Source organism: Psammomys obesus, unplaced genomic scaffold, assembly GCF_907164565.1.
Source record: "Psammomys obesus unplaced genomic scaffold, mPsaObe1.curated_primary_1811, whole genome shotgun sequence".
Classification (NCBI taxonomy): Eukaryota; Metazoa; Chordata; class Mammalia; order Rodentia; family Muridae; genus Psammomys; species Psammomys obesus.
In genome coordinates this window covers 21,540,670-21,558,898 of record NW_026596101.1, presented here as the reverse complement: position 1 = coordinate 21,558,898, position 18,229 = coordinate 21,540,670, and the positions used below count along the sequence as shown (strand labels likewise).

Here is an 18,229-nt window from a genome sequence, read left to right as displayed (position 1 = left end):
GTGTGTGTGTGTGTGTGTGTGTGTGTGTGTGTGTGTGTGTGTGTGTGTTGGGGCTTTCTTGTTTTTAAGATTATTTTACTGAAAACAGTCATTGTCTTGGAAGCAAGGTTCGGCTGGAGACATTGGGCTAGTCTTAACAACAGACTGGGTAAGACAGCCACCTCCCTGTGTCCAGGCATTGGCATTGCTGAGGGTGTGGAGACCTGATAATTAATGTAGGTAACATAATTGGGGGAGGGGTATAAGGAGGAATATCACTGTATGGGAGTGGAGGGGACTGGAACAGGGTCCCAGGGCCTGGCCACCCACTGCTGTCTGGGGAAGGCTTCCTTCTGTGGTGCTGGCTTGGCCTGGACAGAGAGAGGCCAGCTTTCCCTACCCTCCTAACAAAACTGCTTGGTAACAATGGAGAGAGCCAGCCTAGCTTCCCCGAATTTTCCTGCAGGAGGCTGGAGCAGGCCCTCCTTCCCTAAGAATCTGAAGGATGGAAGTAATCAGAACAAATTTAGAGGTAGGTTTGGCCCCAGGGAACCTTGGCAGTGGACACTTTTAGATCTAGCTGTCCTGTAATTTGTATCTGTGGACATGATTCCCTTTTCAGTATGATAGCCTCCCACGATGTCTGGTGGGTCCATGATGCCATGCTGGGTGTCTCCTGATCTCAGAGTGCCAGGACTCCCTGGGGCTGGATCTCAGAGTCACCATATGCTTATGTGGCCTTGAGCAGGTTTCTTAACTGCTGCCCCTCAGTTTATCTATATGACAAATAAAGATCTGTCTCTGACTACTTGTCATTATTAACTAATAATAAATTGACCAGAAAAGCATCCATCATAAGCAACCACTGAACACTAACTCATATTTCCCAGGAACTTACAATGAAATGGTTACCACTAAGATGTATTTTCTTCTGTCAGTTTAGTTAGTATCCAAAGCAACCTGATGATGGGAAACTGAGGTATACTGACCTGTTCAGGGGGCAAGACAAGATTGAAACACAGGCAGTCCAGTTGCAGACACATTTTGTTTTCAAATCCAGGTCTACCTTGTTGGTTCATAGGGAATGTTTGCCTCTTGACTTTGTCCAGTGTTTTGTGCCTGTTAGTTTCTTCAAACTCTCAATTGTCCCAAGAAAAGGTGGATAGTTCTTTCTTTCCTCAGAAAAGAAGCTGTGGCTTCCAGAGGCAAAGGGTTGTGTCTGAGACCACACAGCTGTGTGTGGATGGGCTAGTACCAGACCCCAGGTTTCTCCCTACTCTGTCTCCCACTGTCTTCCTGGGAAGTGCCCTGTTGTGGATCACTGGACAAGCTTAACGGCAACCTAATTAGAAACCAGAGGGCTTGGCTTGGGCTCTCCAGCAGGCACCTAGGAATAGATGTTAAATTAAGATGCATTGCAAGGTGAACTGGGAAGATAACTGCTCTTGCAACATATGGTCATGAGTGCTGCTCCAGGGGGAGTGGAGGGAATGGCAGGTGAGACAGACCTGGGGACGGATGTCAGAGCATCAGAAGATGCTGCAGGACATATGGTCATGAGTGCTGCTCCAGGGGGAGTGGAGGGAATGGCAGGTGAAACAGACCTGGGGACGGATGTCAGAGCATCAGAAGATGTTGCAGGAAGCCCCCTGAGTTGGAAGAGCTGGGGAGATTAACTTTTTTGGTCCAGTCCCTTTACTCTACAGGTAGAGAAACCAAGGCATGGGGAGGGGAGAGACTTGGCCAAGGTGACACCTCCAGTTAGTGGCTTAGCTGGGAATGGAGGCTAAGGCTCCTGGCTGCCTGTCCAGGGCTCCTTCTCAGACTCTATCTAACCTGACTCTTGCGTGGCTGTGTGGGAGCAGCAAGCATGAATGTGTGAGTGACAGATATTTAATTAAAATAGAGGGAGAAAATAGCAGCTAGTACGGGGAGCCGGCTGGGAGTGATTTGTATCATCAGGCACTATTGAAATGCTCTTTCTTTCTGTGCCCATCCCTTAGTTAGCATTTTGCCTAAAGGGATGCTCTGCAGTTGTACCATCCTGGCAGCGTGTGGCAAATCTCCAGGAGCCATGGGCTTTGGGGACTGAGAGAGGGCATATTACCTGCAGGGAGAGAGAAGGCTCTCAAGCAGCCAGAGGGTGCACCAGCCAGGTCCAGGCTTGGTTCCCTGATCAGGAAGTTAATCTCAGCCCAGAGGAGCAATCCCAGCACTGGCTTCACCTCACCTCCCAGACTCTAAAACTCAGCAACAGGGATGCGCCTAACCCTGAAGGCTTGTTGTTGCCTCTGGGTTCTGCACACATTGTCACTTCTGCTGACCTCCTTGTCTCTGGGTTTTCTCTCATTGTGATTCCAGTCCCTTTGCATGTCCTTCATTGTTGCTCAAAGATAGCAGACTCAATCCTGGAGGCAGGCGCTTCATCTGCCAGGGCGGCGGGCAAGAGCGAGCCAGGCTGCTTTTGTGTGCACGCTTGGGTTTCTCTCACCCTCCGCAGTCTCCTTTGATGGTCAGGGCCCCTAGGACTCCCTCCTGGGCCCTACTTCTCCCTGCCCATGTCTTCTATCACATCCCACCATGTCCACCTGTGGCAGGCCAACCTCTGGAGCCCAGAGCCCATTGGACATCTCTACTAGGTGTATAAATAACTCACTTGGACTTGTGCAAACTGGAATCCTGGGTCTCTCTCCCCAGCCCTGGCCATCTTGGCTGTTGCAAGTAAATTGGCCTAATGTTACTCTTCCAGGTGCTCAGGTTTAAACTTCAGCATTATCTGAGAATTGTTCTTTCTTTCACATCCACGCCTGCCCCATGGATACATCCTCCCTCTCAGTCCTGTTTCATCATTGGAATCTGATTCCTTGTATTGGCAGCCTGGTCCAGGCTCCATCACTACGGCCTGGAGTGGTTTCAGAGTCTCCCTCCTGGTCCCTTACCTCCTTCACCAGTCCCATCCATGTCAGTGTGTTTAGCTTACATATATGTGTCTTCTGGTTTAAGGCCTCTTACTCACCCTGCTCCTTAAGCCCCTGTGAAAAAACCCAGGTATCAAGGCCAAGCCTCATCTCCTGCCCCTCCCACTACTGTGCTGTTCATTCCTGAAAGTGCTGGCTCCCATCCTATCTCTTGGCCATACTAATGAGTCCCAGCTTCTCCCTTCCAGTCTACCTCTTTCATGTTCCCTCAGTGAGACCAAGGGTGTTTGTTGGTGTTTCCAGAAACGCTAGACCAGGCTCCCACACAGGATAGCAGCACGGTTTATTTCATCTCATGGAACTGGAGTAGAGGGAACGACGTGGGAACTGATGGAGTCATCTAGTCACACGGTAGTTAGTTAGGCCCAGACCCTGCCTTTGACACATGCCCCATCTGACAAGCTGCCCATAATTTCTCTGCCTCAGTTTCCCTGGATTTACCCTTTTCACTGACACTACGGTTCCAATGTGGGGGAGACTCTCTGTGGGAAAAGGAGAAGCAGAGGGTTAGATGGCTGGACTTGGATGTAGGAAACCCAGGTTCACCTCCAGGGTCACTCTGACCCCGCTGAGTAACCTCACAACCAGGCAGCTTCCAGGGAGGGGCAAATCACCTCGACCTCGAAGAGGACGCACGGGAGCACTGGATGCAGGATAGACACGGAGTGCTTCTTGTCCCCCGGGCTCCTGCATAGAGGCATTTTCTTGCAGAATCACGCCTCAGACCCCAACATAACCTTTCTCAAGGAACAGGCACCCACAGATCAATAGCTTGATTGGATGAAGGATGGGTTGGGAGCGGGGGCAATGCAGCCAGGGTGACAGTCATTTTTCACAGTCTGTTCCTCGGTCATGTCTCACGGTGCCCCTATGAAATGCCACCTGTTAGAGACGAGAAATGAAAGTCTCTACCCCTGAAGAATAAGTCATGCCAACCTCAGACACCTGCTGTTGTGAGCTGCTGGTTGCTATCAAATGGTATACCAGATCGGGCTGGACTCATGCTGGAAAGATGGAGGGAGGTGCAAGGAAGATGCCCCACCCCAGAGCAACAGGTGCTCTGTGTGAGCTGTTCCTCTCATGCAAATGTCAGGCAGGAGGGACCTCTCTCTTCTGTGTATGTTTTCTGTCTTCACAATACCTGAAAGGGAAGCTATATGCTGTCCCCATTTTACAGATGTTAAAACTGAAGCTCAGTTCTACAACTCCTAAGTGGCCAAGCCAAGGTTTGAACCTAGCTCAGCTAATGGTTACCTAACAGTGACCAGTGTCTGGAGCTTATCTTGTTAAACATAAATTATATATATGTGTGTATACATACATACATACATACATACATATATTACCAGTGTGATGAATAATTTTCTAAACCAGGAATCATTTGGGCTTGGTAACTCTGGTAGTTCTGACACCTGAGCAGGCCTGGGGGCTGATGTGGTCGACCTAAGGTGGAATTGGTGAACTTCAGTGAGGCCTTTGAAGGTGGTGTCTTTTATGTGAATTCTAGGGATTGAATTCAGGTCTCCATGATTGCATGGTAAGCACTTTATCGACTGGGCTATCTCCTTGGCCCCCCACTTTTTTTTTTTGAGACAGGTCTTAGGTAACTGGCCTTGAACTCCTGATCCTTCTGCCCCTGCCTCCCAAGTTCTGGGATTACAGGAATGCCTGCTATGCCTTGTTTGTATATGTTTGGATATACTGAGTTACATACAAATATATTGTGTTTTTTTGTTGTTGCTGCTGTTAATTTGTTTTGAGGCAGGGTCTCACTATGTAACCTTGTGGGTCTGGAACTCCTTATACAAACCAGGCTGACTTTGAACTAACAGAGATCTGCCTAACCTTTGAGCACTGGGACTAAAGGTGCATGCCACCATGCCCCTGGCCGAGTAAATTAGATTGTTAACGTGACTTTCACCTACTTCTTACTTACTTTTTTTTTAAAAGATGGGTTTCTCTGCATTTTCCAGTCTGGATGATGAACCTTTGGGCTCAAATTATCTTCCTGTTTCAGGTTCTTGAGTAGATGGGGTTTCTGAGATGAGTCCCATATCTGACATTTATTTTATAATATGCTGTGAGGGGGCTGAAAATATGTGTGGAGCTGGACATGATGTCACGCACACCTGTAATTATAGATTCCGGAGACTGAGGCAGAAGAATCGTGAATCTGACGCCAGCCTAAGACTCTACCTAGTAAGGCTTTGTAAAATTGCATGCAGTGATTACTGTGGCCCTTGATTAGAGCTGCATATGCGTAGGCTCAAACGCTGAGGAAGAGACTTGTTGGCTGAGAGAACCCCAGTCCTCTTCTCCTCAGTCAGGACCAGACTGGCATCTGGAGCTCCTGTCACACTCAAGGACCTTAGCAAGAATAGACTGTAAATGAGGCCTGTCTGAGGGAAATGGGGATTCAAGCCTCAGATCTGAAGTGAAGGTGCCAGCATGGAGTTACATGTCTGAAAAGTTCATTTCACTGAAGTATACATTGAGATGGGACAACCAGGCAGAGAGGCCTGGAAGTAGGCACTGCTGGTTGCTCAGGAGAGACACAGGACCTTGGAAACTGTGCCGTTGGTCTGCTTCTTGCCCTACACTATTCTGCAAAAACTTATCAGGGGCTCACCTCCTTCCAGAGGCCTCCCAGCCACGGCAGTCATTCCTGGCTAAGTCCTGATGCCTGTGTACTCTGCATAGGCATCTTTCACCCACCAGTCTATGTGCCTCAGCATCCAAGAGAGACACAGCCTTTTGTAGCTACCCCTGTCAGTACATACCATAGCCTTTCTTCCATGACACTTGAGGGTGCTAGCTGGACACTCTGAAAATACACAGACCTCCTCAGTTAAAGCTCGGAACAGAGTCATATGTCCTTGGTGGGTCGTTCTTGTAGATGGAGCGATGTCTGTTCAACCATAGCATCCTAAGGGGCTACAGCTCTCTCCCGTGTCCTAACTCCCCAATGGATTCTCCTCTGGAGACCATGAAAGCTTCTCATTGGCAGTGCTGGCCACTTGGTTAGGGTGCTGATGAATACCAGCTCCATGAGGACCCTGGGACCTGGCCATCAAATTCACCTTTTTTTCTCATGGTGGTGGCAGGATACACAGAGATCATTCAATAAGTAGTTTTTCTGGTGAATGAATGAAAAGATCTTGGCACATTGTTCAAGGCACACAGGATTTTGTTCAGCTGGTTCTTGTTAGCTGGACTGTGGAGGAAGCTTTGTTCCCCCAGTCATAGAATGACCTGCTAATATTAGGTCAAGGAGTTTCTGTTTTTCAGATAGGGTCTCATGTAGTGCAGGCTGGCCTTGAACTCACTATGTTGCTGAGGATGACCTTAAACTTTTGATTCCCTAACCTCTACCTCTTCAGGGCTGGGGTTATAGGCTTGTGGGAGGCTAGGAATCAAATTTAGGGCTTCCTGCACACTGTGCAAGCAGTCTATTAATGAAGCTACATCCCACCCTGTTAAAGGAGTTTGAGGATGTGGGAGACAGGATGAAAGTCTGAGACAAGTCACAGAGCTGGGGACTCTCCTCCGTCCGTCCCTTATCAGGCTATGTAAAAAGATTTTGAGTAGAAGTTAATTGTGTTTTTTTCTCTCTCTTTTTCTCCGTTTTTGACCTTTAGATTCACCAAAACCACCAGTTGCTCCCAAGCCAAAGGTTACCACCAGCCCTTCCTCACCAGCAGCCAAGTTTCCCCCCTCACCCAGGCCTGACAGTTTCCCCAGTCCCAACTCCATGTCCAGGGGCCCCAAACCCCCCATCGCTCCCAAGCCCAGGCTGACTGGCCCCAGTGAGTACGGCGCTGGTGTGCACCTGAACAACAGCCTCAGCAAATGCAGCAATGGGAGGCTGCTCTGCAAGGACCGGGGCCTATATGATGGGCACCACTCCACCCTGAACTGCTCTGAGTTGGAGACTGATGAAGAGTACATCGTAGTCCCCAGGTTTCCACAGAGAGAAGATGCTCCCGTAGATGGGGCTACTGCAGAGCAGGGGTTTGAGGAGGACATCCAGGAGCATGGTACAGAGCAGATGGGAACTGAGGGGAACCTGGCAGCTCCAGATGAAGAGGCACCAAGCAGAGACAGTGAGGAAGGCATGGGACACACTCTGGAAGGTGAAGAAGACTGTGATCATGATCCAGAGACAGATGGGACCCCAACAGCTCCAGATGAAGGGGCACCAAACAGAGACAGTGAGGGAGGTGAAGAGGATTGCAACCAGGGCCCAGACATGGAGGAGCAGCCCATGAGTGAAGAAGAGGATAAGGAGGAGGGGGAGGAAGATAAGGAGGTGGAGGAAGAGGAGGAAGAGGACGAGGAGGAGGTGAAAGAGCAGGTGTACAACCTTGATGACAGGGCATGCTGGGATGGAGAGGATCCCTTCCACAGCGAGATCGTTCTCACACCTATGAGCGTTGAGTCCTCTGACATTCCCTGTTGTGAGCCAGGGCCCCCTGAGACTCCTGGGGAGGTAGAAGAGGGTAGTGAAGATGGCTGTAACAATACAGAACCTGGGGTGCCCAATCCGGATACTGGTCAGAGCACAGAGGATGCCAGCATGGGATCCCCTGAGAATGAGGAGATGTCCCTAGATGTCCAGGAGCAAGAGGCAGCAACTGACAGCCCTGAGGCCTTTAAGGAGGACTGTGAGGATGCTGCAGAAGGTGGGGACCAGGTAGAGCAGGAGGAGCCACCCAATTGTGACGAGGAAGCCGAGGAAGCCTGTAACAGAAAAACAGCCACCATGGAGGTGGGAGGGGACCCTGGAGAGGATGGAGGCCCTGTGCAGGAGGACCCTGCTGAGGAGAACTGTCAGATCATTCCCTTCGAGAGCAACAGCGTGGAGGAGGATTTCGCACCCACCCTCACAGAAAGTCCCTATGAGCTCTTCCCAACCGAGAGCACCTCCTTCTGCAATAACAGCTATTCCCTTGACCAGACAGCCAAGGGGCAGGAGCCAGGGTGTGAGATCTGTCCAGAGGAGGTTCCCAGCACTGGCCCTTCACCTAGCCAGCATGATTTCCTGCAGGATGGAGCCAGAGAGGGGCCCCCTGTCCCTGATGTGGTAGTCGTGCCAGAGGATGAGGACGCCACGGATGATGCACTCAGCAGCCCCTACGTGATGGGAGTTGGCTTGCTGAGTCTCGGAGAGGGAGCACAGTCAGATGCCCAGGCTGCATCAGGCCCTCTGAGCGGGTACAGTACATGGGAGGAAGGGGACTCTGAGGGGGGCCTGGTCCCAGTGGACAGGAAGAATATGGCCGCAAGGGCCCGCCCCCACTCTGGGAAGGTGGTTGGTCATGTTCCAGAAACTGTTCTAGAGGAAACAGGACCAGAAGCCTGTTCATCAGCCAGAGGCATCAGAGATGCCAGCGAGGAGGTGAGAAAGATGGGTGTGTTGCCAGAGGGGAAGCCCCCTGAGTCTGGCCGGGCCTTGCCGGCCAAGCCCAGAGCATTCACTCTCTACCCGAGGTCCTTCTCTATAGAAGGCCGGGAGAGTCCGCTGTCTATGTTCCGGGAGCCAGAGGGAGCCGGGCTGGACATCCACCGCTTGAGGAGGAAAGAAGACAACCTGTCTCTGCCAGGCGCCATTGGCTCTTCCGGTAGCTTCTCACAGCGCAGTCACCTACCATCCAGTGGCACCTCCACACCATCCTCTGTCGTTGACATCCCACCCCCTTTCGACCTGGCCTGCATCACGAAGAAACCCATCACCAAGAGCTCGCCCTCGCTCCTGATAGATGGAGACACCCTGGAAAAGGCCTCCAAGAAGAAGAAATCCTCCTTCAAGCGCTTCCTGGAGCTGACGTTCAGGAAGAAGACAGAGAGCAAAGCGCACGTGGACATGAGCCTGTCATCTTCCAGGTCCTCCTCTGAGTCCAGCTACCATGGTCCAGCCAGGGTTCTGGAGCTGGACCGCAGGAGCCTCAGCAACTCACCCCAGCTCAAGTGTCGCACTGGAAAGCTCCGGGCCTCCGACTCACCGGCCGCCCTCATCTTCTACAGGGATGGCAAGAGGAAAGGTGTCCCCTTCAGCAGGACAGTGTCCAGGGTAGAGTCCTTCGAAGACCGCTCGCGGCCGCCCTTTCTGCCTCTGCCACTCACCAAGCCAAGGTCCATTTCATTCCCCAACGCCGACACTTCGGACTATGAGAACATCCCAGCCATGAACTCGGATTATGAGAACATCCAGATCCCACCTCGCAGGCCGGCGCGGGCCGGCACCTTCACAAAGCTATTTGAAGAACAGAGTAGAGCCTTGTCCACTGCGAATGAAAACGATGGCTATGTGGACATGAGCAGCTTCAATGCCTTCGAGAGCAAGCAGCAGAGTTCAGAGCAGGAAGCCGAGAGGTATGTGAGCCACGGGTCCTTTCTCAGAGCGTGGGCCTAACTGTCTGAGGCAGCCAAGGGGGTGGGATGGAATGCTTCATGGACTCTGTTTCTTTCTAGCTGTGTGACTTGGGGTGAGTGGCTCTACCTCCCTGAACCACTGTCTCTTGACCTGCGAAGTGGGGCTTATGCTTCTTACACTAGAATGTTTGCAAAGATCAGAGTAGATTTTCTGTGTGAGATTATGATATAAAAATGCTGATTTTTAAGGGGACAGTTTTAGTGTCTAAGGGAGATTGCTTTCACACATACACACACACACACACACACACACACACACACACACACACAAAGCAACTCAGGGAGAAGGTTCTGGAATCTTGCCAAATGAAATATCTTTCTCCATTAGGAAAATACCCCAATTGATTGATACCTTCTTACTGTGTACACGCAGAGCTAGAAAAGACAATTTATTTAAACTATCCAAAGAGCTCATAGTGCCTCGAGCAGAATCCTGAATAGAAGTCTTGAAGAGGTGCATCTAAGCTGATTCTTAAAACCTGGGCCACTTTGAAGGCGGGAGTGGAACACTGGGGATATTGAACCATAGCGGAGTTCTGCGCCTCCCTTCCCTCTGGCTGTGAGGCCCTCACTTAGCTTACCTGGGCCGCCTGTTCCTTATGCAGCATGGCAGCAGCTTAGACAGGGCCCGCCACCCTGCCTGCTTGCACCACGCTGGGGACTGTGATCTGAGTCATCAGCAGTCCCCCGTGGTTATGGTTTCATAGGGAGCCCCAGGGTTCTTTCTTGTGTGGGGGACTCAGTCATGCTGCCTGCTGGTGACTGCTGCCACGAATGCCCGGGGAGCTGCAAGGGAACTAGAAAGACACCATGGCTGCCTCTGGCCTGGGGAAGACTGGTGAGGTGTGCCAGCTTCATTCTCTGGAGTATTCCGTGTGGTTCTCACTTGGGTTCTCCCTGCACCCACACTATATCAGTTCTTCCTGTGACACCAGGGTTTATATACCAGAATGAAAGTAGATGCCAGCGCTGGAGAGGGACTGAGTTTAATGTGGAGTACAAAAGGGGTAGATCACATGGCCCCAGCGAGATCCAGCCAATTTCTACCTCTTAGCACATGACCAAGTTTGAAACACAAAATCTTCAGGCCTAATAGGCAGGTGCCCAGGTAGCTGGTTCTTGATTTCCCCTAGGCGCTGAGAACTCACTACTTCCCAGCATTCCCTCACCAGGGCCTTGGACTGCTGAATAATAGGAAGTTGGTTTTGCTGTTTTCCAAAGACAGGGTTTCTCTGTGTAGCCCTGGCTGTGTTGGAACTCACTGTGTAGATTAGACTGGCCTCAAGCTCAGAGAGCTGCCTGCCTCTGTCTCCTGGGTGCTGGGATTAGAGGTGTGCACTACCACTTCCTTGGAAGTTTTTCTGTGTAACTGAGGCGGCACCCCCCATTTCCCATCCCTGTCCTGTTGACACCCCCTCTTCACTCAAGGCAGATAAGTTGGCTGGTTTCATCTTTGGGGTGACGGCTTTTCAAAGATTAAAGTACACTACTGGAGAGTCACGTTTTCATCGTTGAAGGAAGTTTCAGACATCACTGAGTCCCGCTATGGAAGTGAAGGCTGAGGATCTGAGAAGGAAAGGGATTTGCCTAAGGTCTCACAAGTTAGGGAGGCATCCGTGCTGGGACCTAGACTTCGTGATGCCTGACATAAGAATTTGCAGTGAGTTATGCTTAGGGATGCCGGGTTGGGTTGTAAGGCTGTACATAGGTAGGTCCTTCCCCTTTTAAATGGGGGATTACACACCCCCACACCCCTACATGCTCCATGGGGTTATGCAGTACACAGACGCTTGGCCATTTGCAAAGGCCATTGCCTTCTTCTGTACTTTCCCTTCCCCCAGACATAAAAGGAAAGGTCCACAACATGGAATGAACTATCCAAGAAAATACTAATGGTCCTGGGTCTTGATCACTGTGTGCCAAGTACTGCTGCTGTGTGCTTTCCCTGTTAGCTTGCACCTGAGGCTGCTCCTTGAGCTGCCCTGAGGGATCCCAAACTATCATATTCAGAAGCGCTTTGGCCCCTCTGACGCTGTTCCACCAGGGACCTGACTGGGTGACTGTCAAAGTCAGTCAGTCAGAGAGCTTGTCTCTCTTCACTTCCTGTTGGTAGACAGATGAAAACAGAGGAGAAAATCCGAGCTCTAGGCACAGCAGGCCTGGGCAGGTGAGAGGCCTGGGATGGTGTGGGGCTTCACCTGAATGGGCGTTTTGAGTGAGGCAGAGGGCAAATCGAACAAAGAGGGAGCTGGGTGCCTGGGGTTGGAGAACAGAGGAAACAGGTGGAAGCAAGGCAGGTTCTCCTGCCCCACGCCTTGTTTAGAGTGAGAGTATAAGAAGCCAAGATCACTGTCGAGACAGTGAAAGGAGACAGGACACATCCTCTGGAGACAACTTCCTGACCAAGTTCCCAGAATGATCTGTGTGCTTAGGAAACGGCCGAGGGCCCCGTTTGCCTCTGGCCAGGGGATGGGAGGGAAGTTCTTCTTCAAGTCAGCTCATCTTCACCTCAGGAAGGGATGAAGGGAAGTTGGTGAGGGGAGGTGGAGTAAATGTGCCCAAGACTGTAAGTAGAACAGTACTAGTAAAAATTAGATAAATTATGTTAGGATCAGTCTAACCTGAGGTTGTTACTTTGCGGGCTGTGAACCCAAGGCCTGGTTTCTGAATCAGGTGGAGAGAGGCTCGCCCTGGCCACCCAGGCTTGACTTACTGTGGTCAGAGGACGCAGAGCACTTGGAAGGTGCTGAGGCCTGTCACCTAGAACAAGGCTGCTTTCTGTCATCTAGAACCAGCGCTACTTCCCATGAGAGTTTTTCTCCAAGAAACAGGGCTGAGCTGGCTGCTTAGAGCATGGCTTTAGACCTGAATCTGGCACGGCCTGGAAAGTTCCCTTTTCGCAGTTGCTTCCCTCTGGCCTTTCAAGCACAGAGACAGTGTTTTGAGCAGGGAAGTAATAGGAATCCTTCCCCCCTTTCATTTCACAAAGTATGTTTGTAACGGACTTTGTCATCTCTTAATTTGAAATGCATCCCCGACAGACTTTTCTCTGAATGAACTCTGTTTCTGGCAGGATGCTGTGTGGCCTCACCAGTCAGGTGTCTCTGTTGGTGACTTGTACCTTTCCCATAAGACCTGTGGTTCACCGGCTAGGAGCTGGGCTGGATTTCTATGGTGACATGGTACTTTGGAGCCTGGGGGGGGGGAGGGACGGGACTGTTTTGTTAGGTGACTGGTCTGAGCACTGCAGTCCCATGCCAATAGAAGGTCCAGCATGCAGTGATGGTGGGTGTCAGGTGTGTGGGACAGCTCTTGGACAAGCTGTATGACTCTGAGCACCCCTCTGGGCACAGGAAGGCCATAGTGTGCTTCATGCCAGATGCTGGCAAAGACACAGGGCAGGTATATTAGTTTAGGGCTGTTACTGTGTGGCTCCCTCACAAGGTGATGAAGACAAAAGCTCGCTATGGTGAGGGAGGGGTAGAAGTGGGGCTCTGTCTCCGGGACATCTGTGCAGCCCCCTCATTCTTCAGCAACAGCAGTCACCTCTGGTGTCCCATAGATGGTCCCTGCCTTGGTCTTTTTCTTCTCTTATGAGTCTTTGACAGTGTTTCCAATCCCAAATAAATAAGGGCTTGGGGTTATTTCCCATAAAAGACATGGGGAGAAATCGTAAAAGCTCAAGTCTTTAACATGAAAGTTATGAGCTGAACAACCCTGGCGGGTTGGGGTGGGAGGGGGGGGGGCGAGTCTGCAGGCAGGCTGGCCAAGAAGTCTAGCACAGAATTCGGTAAGGCCCCTCCAGCCCCACCCCCAGCATTCTTGCACTGTAGCAACAGCAGGCTGCTACCATCTCTTATAGCCACAGCCAGGCTTGCAGCCACTGCTGTTCCCTGGGTCCCTGTAAACAAAGGTGATTGGTAGCCTGAGGGAGAGTAGGAGGGAGTGGCCGCTTGGCCTCCTGCTGACAGCCCCACCGTGCTGAGAGCCATGCGGCGGGCCTTCGCATCTCCTAGCACGGTCTACCTCAGCAGCCTTACACAATCATTATGTTTTTGACAAATGAACTCATGCGGTGCTTTCATTAAATTCCGTCGGAGGGACCTGGAACTGTCATAAAGATCATCAGAATCTCAAGACCAGCACGTGCGAGCACGCGGCCGTGCGGCTTGTTGAAATTGACTGATGAGAAGATTCGGTTTTTAATTTTCTGACTTAAAATAAGACCATCTGCAGCTGTTTCTTTTAGCAATAATTTTTAATTAAATGCAATAAAATTTACAGGGAACGACCCTAATAAGAAAATTGTGTCAGGAACATGCTTATTGGAACATTACTGGTGTGGTATTAATCCCCTCCCCCAAGCCATTCTTTTTTTTTTTTTTTTTTTCCCCAACTATAATGTAGATGAAACCCTGATTGTTAATCACAACGTGATTTTCACTTCATAAAGTCGGGGCTTCCCTGTGGGAAGAGCGGGAATTGTCTGTCTAATAGCAGCCAATTTCGTGGTAGGAGTCCTTTGGTAGAACGTGTAGAATGGTCTCCGTGACCAGCTGAGCCCCTGAGGAGATCAGAGGCTATGATCCAGCCTGCATTTGTGCGGCTCTCACTTGTCCCTGTCTGCTCCATGGGATGAGCCTGTCCTGCGCCAGACCCGTCCAGAGAGAAAAGTCAGTGGTACCTCGCGTGGGTGTGGTCGCTCAGTGTGTTGCTACTGCCACTATTGTCTGAGCTTCCAGGCTGTGGTGGGGAGATGGACAAGGGCCTCACCCGGGAGGGCTGCTGATGTCCCTGGGAGACTCAGACCAGAAACGTAGGTCAGCAAGACCATCATAGCTCTGGAAAGAGAAGAGAGATGTGTCCTGGCTAGAGAGCAGCTGCTGCCAAGGACATTCCCAGCAAGGCAGTCAGGGAAGGCTTCTCTGAGGAGGTGATGCTTGAGAGGCCATGTCAATGTGGGGCAATGCTCAGCTGCCCTCAAGGGAGGGGCATCCCAGGTGGAGGGAACAGCGGGGATGGAGGGCGTTGATCCTAAGGCTTAGAAGGCAGGAGGCTGGCTGGGCGGGGGTGTGAGAAGTAACGGGGAGCGGGGAGCGTGAGGTTGGGACTGGTGGAGGCCTTGGACTTTACCTGAGATATTTCTGTGAGTACATGAGGCTCTGCTGTCCTTTAGATTTGGGGTGACCCTTATGCATTCCAGGCTTGGAGCTATTGGGAAGCGGTGTAGACCACATGTGCTCAGGTACATGGTGTTATCCCTCTCTGTGTGTATGCACATTTGTGTGTGCCACAGCATACGTAGGGAGATCAAAGTATAATCTTGAGTGTCCATCCTCATCTTCCACCTTGACTCAGACAGGTCCTTCCTCGTTCACTGTTGCTGCATAGACTAGGCTGGCCGGTAAGCCTCTAGGGATTTCCGTCTCTGCTGCCTTCTCCCCTCAGGAACACTGGGATTATGCTAGCTTGCTGTATCCAGCTTTTATATGAGTTCTAAGGATCCAAACTTGGATTGTCAAGCTTGTGTGGTGAGCCCTTTAACCACTGAACCATCTGCCCATCCCCAGTGATGGGAATCTAAGCGGTGAGGCCAATAGGAGGTTTCCTAGCACACAGGACCTTCCTTTCGTTCCTCTTTTGCTCTCTGACCACAAGGTGAGCAGCTGTGCTCCACCTTGCACAAGGGCTGTGATTTCTGTCTCAACACAGCAAAGGGGCCTGTGAAGTATGGGTTGGATCTTTCAAAGCTGAGCCAGAGTATCCTTTGACTTTGTAAATTAGTGCTCTCAAGTTATAGTAATGGAAGGCTCACTCACAGACTCCAAAGCTGTCTGCATCATGCCAACACTCAGGACTATTTTACCGGGACGTATGTTCAGTCAGGTTTGCAGATAATTTGACAGTGTCTGCCATCCTGTGGGTTTCTGCCCTCTGGATTGAAGTCTGAGGTCTGTCTTCAGCTATGTTGTTCTGGGAAGGTGGTTTCAGGTTCTTCTCCTTCCTCTGCCCACTCTAGCGCCAGTAGTTCTGAGTTGCTCTGAGTGCCTTTTTAGATGGTAGTGTTGGCACAGCCACTCTGTCAGAGGAAGGGAAGTTGGTGAAAAAACTGGGAGGAGTCTTAAAAAGGAATGTTGCTGAATTGGTACTTTCTATAGGAAGCAGTTTGCTCTGTGAGCAGTAGGGAGCTGTGCAAGGTTTAGAACAAGAGAGAGTAAGCATACTCATTGTCGATGGAGGAAAAAAGACTCCATAGGGAGGTGTCGAAATGACTAGGGATTGAGGCATGGCAGTAGGGCCCTCCGCTTCATCCTGTGTGGTTTGTTGGTGCTCCATCACAGCTGCAGTCACAGCTTAGAGAAGAGTGACCTTCAGCTCTGCCGAGTCTGACCCTCTCAGGGTGGCTGATGGCGCTTGATTGCCACCAATGACCCAACTGTGGTGGGCAGAATGACATGAGGAGAGAATGACCTCACATTGGCTCCGACCCATTTCATGGGACCTGAGCTCCACTTGCCCAACCTGTTCTAGCTTCATCTTTGGGCTGACAGGTGGATGAGATGAGATATGTCAAGTACTTTCCTGGGCTTCCAACAGCAGCTCTGCCAGCCCGTGCTTTATAGGGGTACTTGCAGTACTGGGGCCTTGCGGAGCTCACGATATACCCCAGCACTGTAGATGGCTCTGTATTAACTGGATGAGTCGTGGATATCACCCTGAGGTGCTGTTTTGAGTCTGTATTGACAGATGAGAAGATGAGGCGGGAAATGGTTGAACAAAGCCAAGGCACTTAGTTGATCAACAGCAGGGCCAGGATAGTCCCCTGAAGTTTCCAGCACCATACTTCTAGTTATACAGCAAGGACCCTACCCAACTCTGTGGGTATCACCTCATTCAACTTGCTGAATGTCCTGTTGGGGAGAGAAGAGGAAGAAACCGAGGTTAAGAATAGTGGCAGGGTTTGTAAGGCAGTAGACAGGACCAGATGGGGCATGTCTGTTGGTCTGTTTTCCCCTTCTTTCTGGTTTATCGACTGGAACTGGCCTCCGCTCGCATGGGTGAAGGTAGGATGCCACAGTGGAGTGCGAGTCGTCAGAACGTCATCACTGCTCAGAGTAAGGCAACTTGTAATGTCTGCACTCACTTGTTCCTACCTAAGGCCAAAGCTGTGGCTCCGTGGTAAGTGCTTACCTAGCATGTGCAAGGCCCTGGGTTGGAGTCCTACCATCACCATCCCCCTAAATCCAAATATAGAGAGGGTAACACTGACCAGCCCAGGGGTAAAGGCATAGGCTATGTGCAAGATGACACTCCCACAGAGTGGCTGGCCACGCTTGGAGAAAGCCCTTGGATAGCCTATTACCCATGTCTGGAGACAGAATGTGCTCTGTTTGGCTTCTTGAGAATATTCAGGAGCCATGGTCTTTGCAGGCTGCAGGTGGCCCCAGGGCCCAAGTGCCATGTCAGCTGCTGCAGAAAGTGGCAAGGCTCTCTGGCCTCAGAGGTACAGCCCGGGCCTCTGACCCTGTTCATGTGGACCAGCATCTTTTGTTTTCTGTGATGATGTGGCTGAGATTGTTTTCTGTGATGATGTGGTTGGTCTCCATGTAAACAGACCGGCTCTCCACATACACAGGGTTGGTTCAGAGCCCTGGCTAGAGCCCAGGGGGAATTTCTCCAGGTCCAGACATGACCCAAGAACTTGAAATTTCAGACTTGCTTCCATGATCAATTAAGAAAATGAGTTACAGAAACTGAAATTCTGCCCTGCATTGGAGTCTACTCAATGGCCTGGGTTTTACAGTGGTGTATTAGATGTGTCCAGCCAGGCAGACTTGGGAAGTGACGAGCAACCCCGTCATGGTCAGGGATCAAGCACAAGAGAATCTGCAGGTCGGGAAGACAGAGCTGTCACCACCATCAACAGCAGGGTGGATGGAACGGAGGAAGCCATACCTGCCCTGCAGCCTAGGAGAGGCCAGGAGGCCACAGGAGGTCCCTCAAGGCCCCTCTCATTCACATTGCCCTCTTGACAGACTCACTGAAATGCAAGCACGGGAAGCAGGCTTGGAAGGGACTAGTGCTCTGTCCCTGCAGAACACACAAGTCCCTGTGGAGTTGCCTGCAAACTGCAGCAGTGGGAAGGGATTGATTCCACACTTCATCCCTTGGGGCTCAAGCTCTCTGTCCCAACAGGCTTCTGTTCCATGTAAAATATTTACCTGGAATGTTTCTCCAGCACAGAGGCCATTGCAGTTTATTTTATTTTATAAGTTCTGCCTTCCTTCCTTCCTTCCTTCCTTCCTTCCTTCCTTCCTTCCTTCCTTCCTTCCTTCCTTCCTTCCTTCTTTCCTTCTTTCCTCCCTTCTTTCCTTCCCTCCTGTACTAGGGATTGAATCCAGGGTCTCAGCATGCTAGGCAAGTGCTCTACTGCTGACCTACAATCCCAGTCCTCTTTTCTTGTCTTCTCACTTAAGTTTTATTATTATTTACTTGTTAGCGTGTACCTGCGTGCTTGTGTGTGTGTGTGTTTAGGTGTGAATGTAGAGGTCAGGAGACAGTTTCTAGGACTCAGTTCTCTTCTTCTCGCATGAGTTTTGGGGTTGAACTCAGGTGGTGAGAATTTTACAGCAAGTGCTTTTACTCTATGAGCCCCAAAGCCCCTCTCCCGCCTATTTTTTTTTTCTTTCAGTTTTTGAGGTGAGATCCAAGTTCCACAGACGAGCCTTAGACTCTGTATCCCAGACAGGCCTTGAACCTTCAACCCTCCTGCCTCAACCCCTGAATAGCTGGGATGACAGGCCTGCACCATCAGTCTGCTAGCTCACACTGCACAGCAA

The 18,229-nt window shown here is 50.9% G+C and overlaps 1 protein-coding gene across 4 annotated transcripts in view; it reads left to right on the top strand.

Annotated features, from left to right (window-relative positions):
• Fgd5 (FYVE, RhoGEF and PH domain containing 5) overlaps positions 1–18,229 on the top strand; it is a 164,012-nt gene that overhangs the window by 64,842 nt on the left and 80,941 nt on the right. For 3 of the 4 annotated variants that reach the window (XM_055628544.1, XM_055628546.1, XM_055628545.1), the window contains exon 2: positions 6,596–9,329. In XM_055628544.1, coding sequence (XP_055484519.1) covers positions 6,709–9,329 — 2,621 coding nt within the window. In that variant the 5' untranslated portion in view covers positions 6,596–6,708. Of the gene's footprint in view, positions 1–5,142; positions 5,157–6,595; positions 9,330–18,229 lie in introns of those variants that run through there. The other variant, XM_055628543.1, reaches the window with a different exon arrangement.